This window comes from Ictidomys tridecemlineatus, chromosome 11 (assembly GCF_052094955.1).
Source record: "Ictidomys tridecemlineatus isolate mIctTri1 chromosome 11, mIctTri1.hap1, whole genome shotgun sequence".
NCBI lineage: Eukaryota > Metazoa > Chordata > Mammalia > Rodentia > Sciuridae > Ictidomys > Ictidomys tridecemlineatus.
Window position 1 is genome coordinate 104,246,153 of NC_135487.1, and position 13,443 is coordinate 104,259,595.

General features: G+C 33.3%; 1 protein-coding gene across 7 annotated transcripts in view; it reads left to right on the top strand.

Annotated features, from left to right (window-relative positions):
• Positions 1–13,443, top strand: part of Cept1 (choline/ethanolamine phosphotransferase 1) — a 36,961-nt gene that overhangs the window by 21,587 nt on the left and 1,931 nt on the right. For 6 of the 7 annotated variants that reach the window (XM_078026986.1, XM_005338129.5, XM_078026987.1 and 3 more), the window contains 3 exons: positions 6,684–6,768; positions 12,676–12,807; positions 13,235–13,393. In XM_078026986.1, coding sequence (XP_077883112.1) covers positions 6,684–6,768; positions 12,676–12,807; positions 13,235–13,393 — 376 coding nt within the window. The remainder of the gene's footprint in view (positions 1–6,683; positions 6,769–12,675; positions 12,808–13,234; positions 13,394–13,443) is intronic. The other variant, XM_078026991.1, reaches the window with a different exon arrangement.

A 13,443-nucleotide genomic window follows, 5' to 3' on the forward strand; every position in this document is an offset into this window, starting at 1 on the left:
TAAAAAATCTTTCGGTAATATTTTACAAACAGATTATTATAGATCAAATAATTTTAATACACAATAGGGCAATAAAAATCCACCCTATTAATATAACAAAGATTTTGAAAAGTCATTTCTGATGATTTGATGCTAACCCCAATTCACTTTTCCATTTATTTATTATGCCTAATATTACTTTCACTGTATGTAATATTTTTTAAAACAAATACCTTTCCACCATTAGATAGATTTTGGGTTTTGAAGGTTTTATGTTTTTTTGGAATTTCTATTTTGAAAACAGAAGAGAAACAAGCAGAGTTTTTCTTAGACAAGTAAGTTCAGAGAACTCAATGTAGGAAAGATTCTGCTTATTAACTTCTTCAGCATATCCTTTAAGCATTCTGTTTCTTCAGCTTGGATTAACAATGATCTTAGTATTATAAAAAATTTCTGCTAGAAATTATTCTCATTTCTATTTGTTTTGTTTAATGTTTTCCTCCCTTAGTTGTGCTTTCAAATTAAATATCCTTAGCTCTTCATGTCACTATAGTCACCCTTTGAATACCTTCCTCTTTCAGTTTTTTCTTTTAGCAATACACATTTTCCTAAAGAAGTGTAGTATATCGTTTTCCTTTCATATTAGAAATGTAATTTTGACCTTCAGACTTTTAGAAGTTCAAAAATATTTGTTAGGAAATATTTCATCAGTAAAAAAAAAAAAAATCCAGAAGCCTACGCACTTTAGTGTGAAAGTTTATTTACAACTAAAAACAGAGTGCCTACATTCAATTTGTTTTGGATTTCAGAGAATGTTGAGGAATTGTCCATATGAAAATTTGACAGATCATTCCTACAATACAAAACTTCATTAGATTTTCTACATAAGTCCCTTGCTCCTCTAAAAAGAATTACAAGCACTTTAATAGGGATATTTTACATCTTTTGTCAAAATAACCTTGGTGTATGAAGAATACTGAGAAGTACTATAGACGTCTAGGAGCAAAACCAAAACCATTTTTAATTGAATTTACAATGTATCTACATATTTATTTATGGGATTCACTCATAGGTAAAATAATTGGGGGTAGTTCAGTATGTGTCTTTATCCTCTCTTGACCCTTACTCTATCTCTAGTACTTTCTCCAAAGACTTGTAGCTTTATGCTCCTTAAAATCGCCTGGATTTATCATTTTTTATCATGTTTTATTTTTTGTTGTTATGCTCACCAGTTTTCTTAATAAGATTAAGTCAGAATATTGACTTATTTATTTTTCTCCTGTTTATGATAACAAAATACCCTAATTTTTTTCTAAATTAATTTAACTTATTAGCATTTAAACTTTCTGTTCACTACTTCCTGTTGTATTCTAACATCTTTGGTAAAATTGTGTTAGAATACGGAAGCATCATCCTGAAAGCATCATCTTAGCAATAGCAAATAAAAAAAAATTTGCCCCTGTTGATAGGCAGGCTAAAAGTTAGGAGTTCCAGCATTGCATAAGAACAGCACCCCCAATATCTTTGAAGTTTCTGCCTCTTATTTTCTCTGTAACATTGGAAAAACCTTAATTTTTCTGACTTAATTTCTTCATGAATAAAACTACGATAGTATTTCCTACCTCCTAGGGTGGTTGTGAAGATGAGAAGTGTTAAATATGTAAATATGCTGGTGACTACAGTGCTTGGGATGTAGTCTTTGTTGTTGTTATTGTATTTTTGTTGTTGTTGTTGTTATTGTATTAATTCTAAGACCTATGTTAGTAACTCCCAGTAGCCTGCATATTTCTTCTAGAATTGAGTATGATACAGATAGAATAAATTCATGATTCCTTGACTCCAAGGTTGTTAATAAATGGAGTGAACTCTACTTTGAGTTCTTGTTTCCAAAAGTGATGAGGATAGGCTGCCCCTTAGTTTAGATCTGCATTCTAATTCTTCTTTTCAGTGACTTATTCCAGCTTTAGCCTATATTTTTCTCCATTTTCTCAAGTTATTCAACAGATTTTTGCTTTTTAGTCTTCAAAAAATCTTATGATCCGCCGGACGTGGTGGTACACGCCTGTAATCCCAGCAGCTCCGGAGTCTGAGACAGGAGAATAGAGTTCAAAGCGAGCCTTAGCAATGACAAGGCACTAAGCAACTCAGTATGACCCTGTTTTTAAATAAAATACAAAATAGGGCTGGGGATGTGGCTTTGTGGTTGAGTGCTCCTGAGTTCAATCCCTAGCACCCCCCCCCAAAAAAAACCCTTATGACCCATAAAGTTATTCAAGTGGTGGGTATTACTGTTTTTAATAATTCAGCTTATTTTAAAAACAGACACTTAGATTTGTCTGTTTTCTCTATAAACATTTGAATTAAAAAGACCTAAGTTACCACTCAGCTGTATGGATAATGTTATTTAATACCTATCAAAGATTGTTGTCATTGCTAGTTTGTCCCTTATCAAGGATAGAAAATAAAATGTTGTAGGGCAATATGATGAATTTCTAGGCTAGTCTTCCTTTCAGTCTACTAACACTTCACCCTACCCATAGTATTTCTAGTAAAGTATGTTATGAATGCCATTCTCTGCTTATTCATAAATTACCTGTAAATTCAGATCCATTTACAAATAAACAAATCTGTAGTTGATAGTAGTCTGAACCTTGAATTCATTTTCAGATGCCATCAAACTAATGAGTTTTTAAGCAGAAGCTCACAAGTCAAATTGTACCAACCAGGGTTTCTTTGACATTGTAAATTTATCCCTACTACATATTTTATGTTAACCAAACTAATAGTTAACCTAAATTATAACACAGTTGTGTTTATAGCTTAACAGAAATTCTTTTGTATATAAATTAACTGCAAATGTATGTTTAAGATGCTTGTGTCACATGTAGAAGACAAATTGATTATCTTCTAATTTTTAGAGGGGGAAGACATTAAAAATTATGCAAAAACATGATTAAGATAATTATCAGCTCTCACAGAATATCATTTAAATACCTTCATCCTTCATTAAATAGTGAATTAGAATTCAAGCCAAGTGCATTTGCACATTTGTTAGCTATCTCTCCAAGTACTGAGAAAACTAAGACTTGGAAAATAGTCAGGGGCTCATTGTATAGCTCAGTGGTAGAGCACCTGCCTACTCAATCCCCAGCACTGAGAAAAACAGAAATTTTCTTCAGTTTGCTAACGTAGATAGTTTGTAGTTGTTGCACACTATGCCCTAAATACCACTTTTAAAGGCTAATTTATTCTTCTGATATGATCGCTGTCTTCAGTGAGATTTCTAAGCCACCTTCCTATGGTGATGAATGCCCCCTGAGATCCTCCCTTAAACTGAAGAGATTAGGTGTTCCTTGTTTAGAAGTTGAAATCACTCTTTCATTTAAGGACAGTTTGTTCTCTCTACATCTTAATCAGCAGATCATTAGAGTGTTGTTTTAAGGAATGATTGATCTTAGAAGTTTGATCTTCAAGGTTATTTTGACCTTGGACTGCCATACTTAACAGCCTCCCCATTAAAATAATGGGAGCGCTCTCAGATCTCACAGCTGGTTTGCTTTTTACCTTTTTTATCCTTGTGATAGCCATCAGAACCAAAACAATGTTCATTTGTGGCTTGTTGTAATTTAAGTATGTTCTGACCAAAATTTTAATTACTGGTTGTCCATAACCATTGAAGGAATTCTTTTTGTCCTTTACAGCTTACATTAAATTTAAGTAGAAGTAGGAAATTATTTAAAGCAATACCAGTCAAGATGTTCAGACATCTTCATAGGTAAAGAAAATTATGCTTTCTCCCTCCTAAATTTTATGCTCTAGAAATCTAATGCTGCAGATAAGAGACCTATTTATTTTTAAATCACAGTTGTTTGGGGGTGCACATGCCCCTTATGTCTTTTTTTTTTTTAATCCTTATGGTTTGAAGAGCTTTTTTTTTTTTTTTCTTTGTTGTAGTGGTGGTCAGTTTCTTTGATTTTTTTTCTTTTTGATTTTCAGCAATATCCCAACACTTGGGAATATTATCACCCATGGTTCTCCATTTTTTAAAAATGTTTTTTCACTTGTAGATGGACACAATATCTTTATTTTATTTGTTCATTTTTATGTGGTGCTGAGGATCGAACCCAGTGCCTCACACATGCCAGGCTAGCGCTCTACCACTGAGCCAAAACCCCAGCCTGGTCTCGATTTTTTAAACAGTAAGAATAAAAGGAAGTGAATACAGAAATTCCAAATTCCTACCTATATATATTCGTTTTTCTACATGTCTTTCCCACATGGCCAAAAAAATTAAAATGAACCTGTTCCTAATAAGCAATCCAGTAAATTGAGCCCACACTGAGAGATTTCTTCGTGGACAGATGGCAGAAGGGACTGTCATGTTACTACTTCTCTTCTAAACAGAATCATTAGGTCTTCTATTTATCATTTCTGCTACCTGTCTCAGCTAACTTCAGTCCTCATCACTGGAAATAGCTTTGCACTGTACTCTTTTTCATTCTTAGTCAAGATTAATGGTACACTTCAGAAGTGATGATAGGCAGTTCTCCTATTCAGAGCAAAGATCTCAGCCTGGAGTTCAGAGGATTACTCTCAATAAGATAAGCAAATAGGAAAAAATATTTCTAACTACCTATTGACTGGTAAGCTTTCCTTGGCCCCCTTTCCTAACATTAAAACATTTTGAACTAAATATAATGACAGTGTCTGAATAATTTATAAAATTCTGTCTCCCAAAATTTGAAACATGCTAGTCCACAAATCTTTCCCTAAGAATCCCAATTTGAGACTTTGTGAAGATCTTTTCTCTTTTATATTCATCCACAGTACAAAGATTAATTGCATAAGGTTCCCTCCATTTTTATTTTGTAATTCTATACTTCTGGCCCTTCCCCTTCCAAAAGGCTACTTCATATGTCCAGAAAAAATGTTCTAAGATGTCTGCCCTTCTCCACCCAAGACAGAATCGATCATCTTTGACACCTACCTGCTTAGTCTCCTGAGTCTGCTCCTGAGTGTAATTTCCCTTATTGGCAACACCACTCACCAGGTCAGCTCTACAGATTCTTTTTAGCCTAATTCAGTCCACTTTTTTTTTCAATAAGTGTGTATAACAAGATAACTACATCACTATTTGTTTGCAGCTGAATAAGATTCTATTTAAAAATATTTTTGATCAAATAAAGATAATTTTTTTGGTTTTTGTTGTTCTTGTTGTTTTAGTTTCAAGAGACTGGTTTCAACCCAGCTATCTTTCATGGGCATTAAAGCTTACATATCTTAAGCTCACATTATAGGTTATCTGCTTTAAGTATTAATTTTAGAAGTGGGGGCTCTATTCTGTGGAAACTGAACCCCCTTGTTGATACCAACTTTTCTTAGACTGATTATTTTTAATAGCTAAATTATTTGCTCAATTGAAAAACACACTATAAAAAGGTGTACAGTGAAAAGTATCCTTCTCATCCTTACCTCTCAGCTGCCTAGTTCCTACACTGTCCTCCCTTATAATAGGTAACCACCCTAATAGGTAATGTATCCTCCCAGAAATGTTTTATGCATCTACTGGTAAAAATAAAAGAATATTAATTTTCTCCCTTTTTGACACAAAAAGTAGTCTCATACATTCTGCAACTTTCTTTCTCTTAATATATTTGCTATTTTTCCATATGGATATTTAGGGAGCTACTCTTCTCCATTCTCTTTAAGAGCTACAAAATATTCCATTGTATGGAAGTATTACAATTTATATAACCACTCCCACATTGATTTTTTTTTAAATTGCTACTATAAAATCTGTAGTGAATAACCATGGTTATAAACAAGTATATCTGTAGGATAAATTTTAAACACTAGAAAGCATTTGGATCCAGCAATCTAAGAATGATATCAAGATTATACACAGTACTAGTCTACCGAAGGAAAGGACACCAGCATATGCTTTGCTTCTCAACTGTTTTGCCCACATTCTGTTTTGTTTTGTTTTTCCCCAGACTTTCAGGCTTCTAATTTCTACTGCCCTCTTTTTGCACCAGGTTTATTTCTTCTTGACTATAAAATCATTTTCAGCAATCCTAAAGCCACTTGGCTGCTTTCAGTATCTTCTTTCCAGAAATGCGAAGGTAGTTAACCTAGTGAGAATAAGAATTTGAGAATTGGATGAAAGGGTTTTTTGTTTTGTTTTTTACATTCACAACATGGCAAGCATTAAATGAATGTATCTAAAGAACAGTATGTTTTTTTAAGGTCTCAGTGATTTGTTACTTTAGTTAAAGCTCACCATTTTTTCATTTGATACTACAAAGCACTTAAGATTTTATATCATATACCCATGCAATGTAATCCTCTGCTTGATACTCAAAACTTAACACAGGTATACTTTTTTTTTTTTTTTTTTTTTTTGGTGGGAAAGGTTAAACTACAGTTAAATAAATCCAGCTTCAGTAATTTACTGAGTCAGAAATTTCCTTTGGAAAGGAGGGGTTTTTATTGCTCTGTGAAATTTATCAAGTTAAATTAAGACTCTGGATTTTATATGATTTTGCTCATAACAAATTTTGATACCTCCTTTTCACCTTTCCTCAATATTTTGAGTTTTTTTTTTTTCTATTGTGCATGATAGAGGAATGCTGCTATGCTTGCAGGTAATTAACATGAAATTGTTTTGAGTAATTATGCTTTTTTGGCTTTTTGTACCTAATCAGAATTGATGTGACTGAAGTGCAAATCTTCATAATAATCATGCATTTGCTGGCAGTGATTGGAGGACCACCTTTTTGGCAATCTATGGTAACTTTGTTCACATTGTATATCCCATGTGATGCATGCTGTCTTTGCTTGTGTTTTCTAATATGGGATAATTCATTAAAGGGTAATGTCTAAAATATTTTTTCTGAAAATTAGAAATCACAGCAAACAGTAGGACACATACTTCTCTTGAGGGCAGGATGAATTTTGCTACTTGGAGTTATATAGGACATTAGGTGTATTCCAAGGTTTTATTTTTGAAGGCCTGTAAGAATCTGAATCATTATTGTCATCCCATTTTACATATTAGGAAAGACCAGGTAATGTAACAGGTTAACCAGTGACAAGATTAAATTGCACATTTTGTTTTGCTGAACTATGTCAGTCCACTAGTTTTTCTGCATGCCATGTGCTTAAAGCCACATAACAAATTTAGGAATGTAAATTAACTCTGCCTCAGAAAAAAAGATAAATACTTATTGAATGAAGTTAGTGATACAGGATTAACAAACCATGACCTTGATTTTCAGGTTGACCAGAAATACGGTCTCTCTACAAACAAATTCTTTACGTGAACCTCAGATAGGGAATATAATACCAGGGCAAAGGACACAAACTCTGAAATCAAGCTACCCTTATTTGATCCAGGCTCCACTGCCTACTGTGCGAAATTAATCTATTATGTAACTGTCTATGGCTTAGTTTCTTCCTATGCAAAATGAGGACAATAATAGTACTCCTCTCATAAAGTTATTTTGTGGGTTGAATGAGTTAATATGTGTTAAACACTTAAAATAGTGCCTACCAAATAGGAATCATTCAATGAAAGCTGATGCTGCTCCTACAGTCTATAGTCTGCTGGATTTGGGTCAAAGTAGTTTGTACTCCCTGATCCTCAGTTAATTGCTGGTTACCACTACCTGCCTTCAGAGTACAGTGTCATTTATTTGCTATAACTTACTAAAAATCTTACTAAGCCTAAAAGAACATAATTTTTTTTAAATTTGTTTTTAATTGTAGATGGACACAATACCTTTATTTTTATTTATTTTTATGTGGTGCTGAGGATCGAGCCCAGTGTCTCACATGTGCAAGGCAAGCACTCTGCCGCTGAGCCACAATCCCAGCCCTGAACATAATTCTTAAAAATAAGATTACTTTTAAAATATAAGGGAAAATACATTGAAAAAGATTTTTCCTTACTTAACTCACTTATGCAAGTAAATGAGGGACTTCAGGAAGTGTAACTGACACATTTCCTTAATTATTAATTGCCAGAAATTGTTTAATGCCTTTGTTGGAAGTTTTCTGTAGATTTAAGACTAAAATGGAATTCCCAGGCCAAGCAATCCAAACAGAATTAATGAGGTTAGTTGCAGCAGGAAAATGGATTCCCAAGCTCCTCTTCTGTTAGCTTCATTAATGCTTCTATTAGCCTCATTCAACTCAAAGGGAAAGACCTGACTTCTGTAGTGGTATTTGAGGTTGGTGAAGTGTTTTGCGTTCTTTGAGCAATTCTCAACACAGACTTCCAAATTGACCTCTGACCACTCCTCAGATTGAGTATCTAAAATGCTTGGGACCTGAAGGGTTTCAGATTTTGGATTATTTCGAATTTACCAAATATTTGCATAGACTTAAGCAGTTGAGCATCCCTAATCAAAAAAGAAAATCTCAACTGCTTCAAAATCCAAAACTTTTTGAGCATTAAGTTTTAGATATTATGGTTAGAATTTTCAACCTGTATTACTACTTTTTTCTTTTCTTTTTCTTGGCTTATGAGTTCTTTACTAAATATACTTTTTGAAATGCATTATGTTAGCCCAGGAACAGTTACTACATGTAGTGTATGTTATGTGCCAAAACAGAGAAAAAGTATTTATTTAGGGTTCAGTTGTGAGATTTTCATCTCTTGAGATTGAGGCAATAAAATTGCTTTCCAAATTCTCATTAAATTAAAGGGCTTTTACTTATATTTAGAAGGCAAATTTTTGCTAAAAGCAAACAAAAAAGTACAAATATCTTCATAAAGTTGATTCCAGAAGATCAGCTAATTTGCGAAGGTAAGCAGTTTACATCTACTATATTTGGATTGCCTATTTCTTGCTGCTTTTTTGTCCAAAAAGATGGGATTTTTATTAAAATTTGCTATTTACTTGCTTTTTGTTTGGTTTGGGTTTTGTTTTTTAAAGGAAAGAAGTTGTTTTCATGAACAAAAGTTAGTACTTTATTTATACATTGCAAGAAACAAAAAAATCATATTCTGTATATTACTTCCCAAAAGAATATTTCCTTTTGGAAAGTCTTAGAACTATCTTGTACATCTCATCCTTTGAGAAAGAGAGGAAGGGAGAGAAAGAGAGAATCCTCACTTTGGAAAAGAACCACATACAATCCACTCATGGTTACTTGCACTGATTTTGATTCTCTTAAATGTAGTAGTTGATTAAATATGCAGTAAACCTTTTGGAATTCAGTTTAAGCAACTGGATTGTACTACAAATGAAGGTTCGGGATCATTTGGTAGGACCAAAGACTTGATAATGTGGTATAAATTATTTGTTTCTCAATCTTGTACTAAAAAATTTTAAAAGTACCATTGTACTTAAATAATTCAGACATAGTAATTTTTCTTAAACAATTATGTAAACATTTACTGTATTTGGTGAAACTCACTAACATTAAAATGATTTACAAACAGGCATTACCACATTCTTCGGGAAAAAGTATCTAATTTTAAAATGATGCTTTCTCTATTTTTACTGAAATCTACAAAACCTACAAGAACATTTTATTATAAGGAAACAAGTTTATTAGTTAATAACTGACAATAATCTGCAATAATCCAAATTGTCAAACTAAAACACTTCCATGTCCATTGTAATCTGTTAAAGGTGCTGAAAAATTAAGTTTTGTTTTTGTTTTTTTGTTTTTGTTTTAATCTCTAACATTTTTTAAAACAAATTACTGCTGGTTTGGAAGCGAATGCCCTTAATCCCAGCCGCTGGGGAGGCTGAGGCAGAAGGATCAAAAGTTCAAAGTCAGCCTCAGCAATTGCTAAGTGAGGCGCTAAGTTACTCAATGAGACCCTGTCTCTAAATAAAATTCAAAATAGGGCTGGGGATGTGGCTCAGTGGTTGAGTGCCCCTAAATTCAATCCCCAGTACCCCCCACCAAATGAATTACATTTAATTCATATTATTTGGGTGTATTATTTTGTGTCATGAGTCCAGAGAATTTTCCCCTGGCTATGGAAAAGACATTATTGTGACATTATAGCCCAAGACAGTTCTTGGTCTTCCCAAGTCTTGAAGATTACCAAAACTTCAAGCAGGACTGAGAATAAGGTGTTTCCACTACAGCTCTTTGCCTTTTTCTAAAGTAGCTGCACCTTGGCCACCTTTCATGAATGCCAATAAGATGATGACAGAAACAAAGTGGGAAAGACAATGTCCCCACCCTTTGTGACAGGGAGAAAAGATAGAATGTGCCCACCCTCCTTGATCTTGAGTGATGGGTGAAAATAGCAACATGAAAATATAGTGTGTTTTATAAGTGGTTCAATTGGTGTAAGACTAGGGATTCCTCCAACTCCAGCTTTTACTTTTCTTTGCCTTATTTTTTTTTTAATATACCTAACTACCTTTTTCATTTTCAATGTTGGAAGCAAGATGTTTTGTCATACACTTCCCAAACAGGAATTCTACATGCATAAGAGAAAAAGAGATCTTAATCTTCATTTAACAAATAAATATTGAACACCTACAATAACCAGTGCTCTACAGAGAGTACATAAATCAATTCAAACAAAATCCTACACTCAAGGGCTTATATTTTGGTGTTTATAACTAACATGTAAAAGAAGTAAATGAGAACCCTAAAAATGTTTATGATATTTTGCTCTTACATCTTAGCTTGCTTACTTTGCAATTCAAGATATGTACTAATTTGCCTGGCTTTTTTAAAGTTTGTATTTTTCTTTTCTTTCAAAGGGCAACAATTTCCATGATCCTAAAGCAGGTTCATTACTTATAAATGTGGTTAAGATGCTTTATCAGTCTAATTGTGATACAGAAACTATTATACACAGTTGGCACTCACTCAGATACTCTGGCTATACTGCAGGGATGCCCCTATAATGAAATAATGCTCTGCTTCTTTTGGAATGTGGTCAAGTGTAGTATTTCCCCATTTGCCAGAGAGATCCTTTGTCTCTATGGGAGGAAAAATGTGGGAGCAGTGCAGAAGAGACTGGAAACTATAAAACTAGCCAGAGTATTGAGTTCCAGCCAGGTGCATCAGATTTAGATTGTAATGCTCCCCCAGTTTTCTGAGAGCAGGGAAAAAAAAAAATCCCTTAGAGTTCAAAGCAATCATGGTATTGGTTTTCTCCTTTATTGGAAACAAGTTTTGAATTTGAGCTGTCAGGGTTGGATAACAAGGAAGGAAGAAGACCACTTAGGAGGCACCCTAAAGTTCTGGACTTGATTTTAGCTAGACCTATTTCATTTTAGAAAATTAAACACTGCTATGGTACCACTTGAAATTTGAATGTTTGATTTCAGTATTTTTTAAGTGTTGTAGTTTTGTAAGAGGTCATAGAGTTGTGCAAATAAAGTGAGCTCTTCAGAGTTTTAATAGAGTATCCAAACATTAAAGTTTATTTTTGTCAGTTTTACTGGGGTTTTATATACACAAAAAGAAAAAGAATTGTCCTATTTTTGATTTTGTTTAAAAGTGTAGGCAGATGACATCCCAGAAAATATAAATAGCCTTAATTAAAATATTTTCAGCAAGCCAGGTGCCTGTAATCCCAGCTACTGGGGAGGCTGAAGCAGAAGGATTGCAGTTTAGAGGCTAGCCTCAACAATTTAACAAGACCCTGTCATAAAATAAAAGAGTTAATAATGTAGCTCAGCAGTAGAGGACACCTGGGTTAAATCCCCAGTACTGCAAAAAAAAAAAAAAAAAGAAGTTTTCATTTTAAGAACTCATTGCCTAACAAACTTGGAATCTTTTTCCTGTAATCCTTTGTTTCTGTTACTGAAATTTATCATTTATCTTTTCAATCAATATTGGACAAATTTTGAAACCATGAGAACTAAAGGAGGAATGTAAAAAAAGAAGAGACTCTTAAATGATTTTAAAAGTTTAGAGTGCAAGTGTCTTTCATTTTAAATGATACATATTGTTCTTGGAAGATTAAATGCATGTTTTGGATCTACTCAATCCCCAACCCCCTTACTTTAGGTAAATCAATTCATATTTTCAGTATATAGTACCATAGCAATGTTATTTACTTTTTATTAAAAGTAAACCTAATATGTTAGAAATTTAGATACATGATTGTAGAGCTGTAACTGTTTGGATTTGCTTGACAAGGGTTTTGGTTGGTTGGTTTTTTTTTTTTGTTTTTTTTTTTTTTTTCCTACCTGCCTGTGTCTTAGCAATATAGAATTGGGAACTCTTCCAAATAGAACCTTCTCTTCCATTCTCTACTTTGTGTATTTTTAATTTAGTGGCAGATATTTCTATCCTTTTATGCTTCATATATCCTCACTACAATAGGGGTATACCACAGGTTTAAAGGAAGAAATTTTAAAATACACAAAGGAAAAGGCAGGGCACACCCTTTTTATAGGACATTAGCCTAGTTCACTGTTGCCAGATCTCTGGGATGCATTAGGAGAATCATACTTAGCTTATGACACAGATTAATAAAATTGAATCCATTTTTTAAAGGTGTCAGAAGTAAGTTAATTTTTTACAGCCTCATCTCTTGAGTCTTGTCATATTGCTTATGATGAAGAGGAGAAGGAAGCTTCCATTAAGTATTAATTAAACTGGAGGGGATGAAGAATATTGGGGAATATAAATCAAATATTTATACTATTTTTTAAATTTTAGTTTGTATATATTTTAATTGTTCTTTCTCTCTACCTATTAAAGATTCCAGTGCTGAATATTCAAATGAAAATTTTTCCTGCACTTTGTACTGTAGCAGGGACCATATTTTCCTGTACAAATTACTTCCGTGTAATCTTCACAGGTGGTGTTGGCAAAAATGGATCAACAATAGCAGTGAGTATATCTTAAGATTTCTGTTGATTTCCAAACTAGGACTTGGTTTTGTGGTCAGTTTGTTTTTCATTTGAAGTATATAAAATCATTTGTTAATTTAGTATTTCTACTTAGCCTTAAGGAAAAGTGTCCAAAACTTCTCAGTTTTATATATACATACATACATTTATATGCTTATATATGCATGTTCTTGTGCGTGCACAAACACATATTTTTAGAAAGTATGATCTGCTTTGTAAATAATAAGCCTAACCCATTCTTGCTGCTGCTTTTCATTAGCTCTTCCAATGTTCAGTTTATAGATATTGTTGGCTGTCAGGCACCATGGGGTTACAGAAAGTTTGAGATGATCCGTTTTATGATAGATCCATGTGGTATCTGATGAACATTGAATAGTACCCTTACCACTTCTCTTCACTCTGTACAGGGAACAAGTGTCCTTTCTCCTTTTCTCCATATTGGATCAGTGATTGCATTAGCTGTAATGATCTACAAGAAATCAGCAGTTCAGCTTTTTGAGAAGCATCCCTGTCTTTATATACTGACATTTGGTTTTGTATCAGCTAAAATCACAAATAAGCTTGTGGTAAGCACCTCAACTCTACTTGTTTTGTTTTTAACTTTCATCTTATTTTG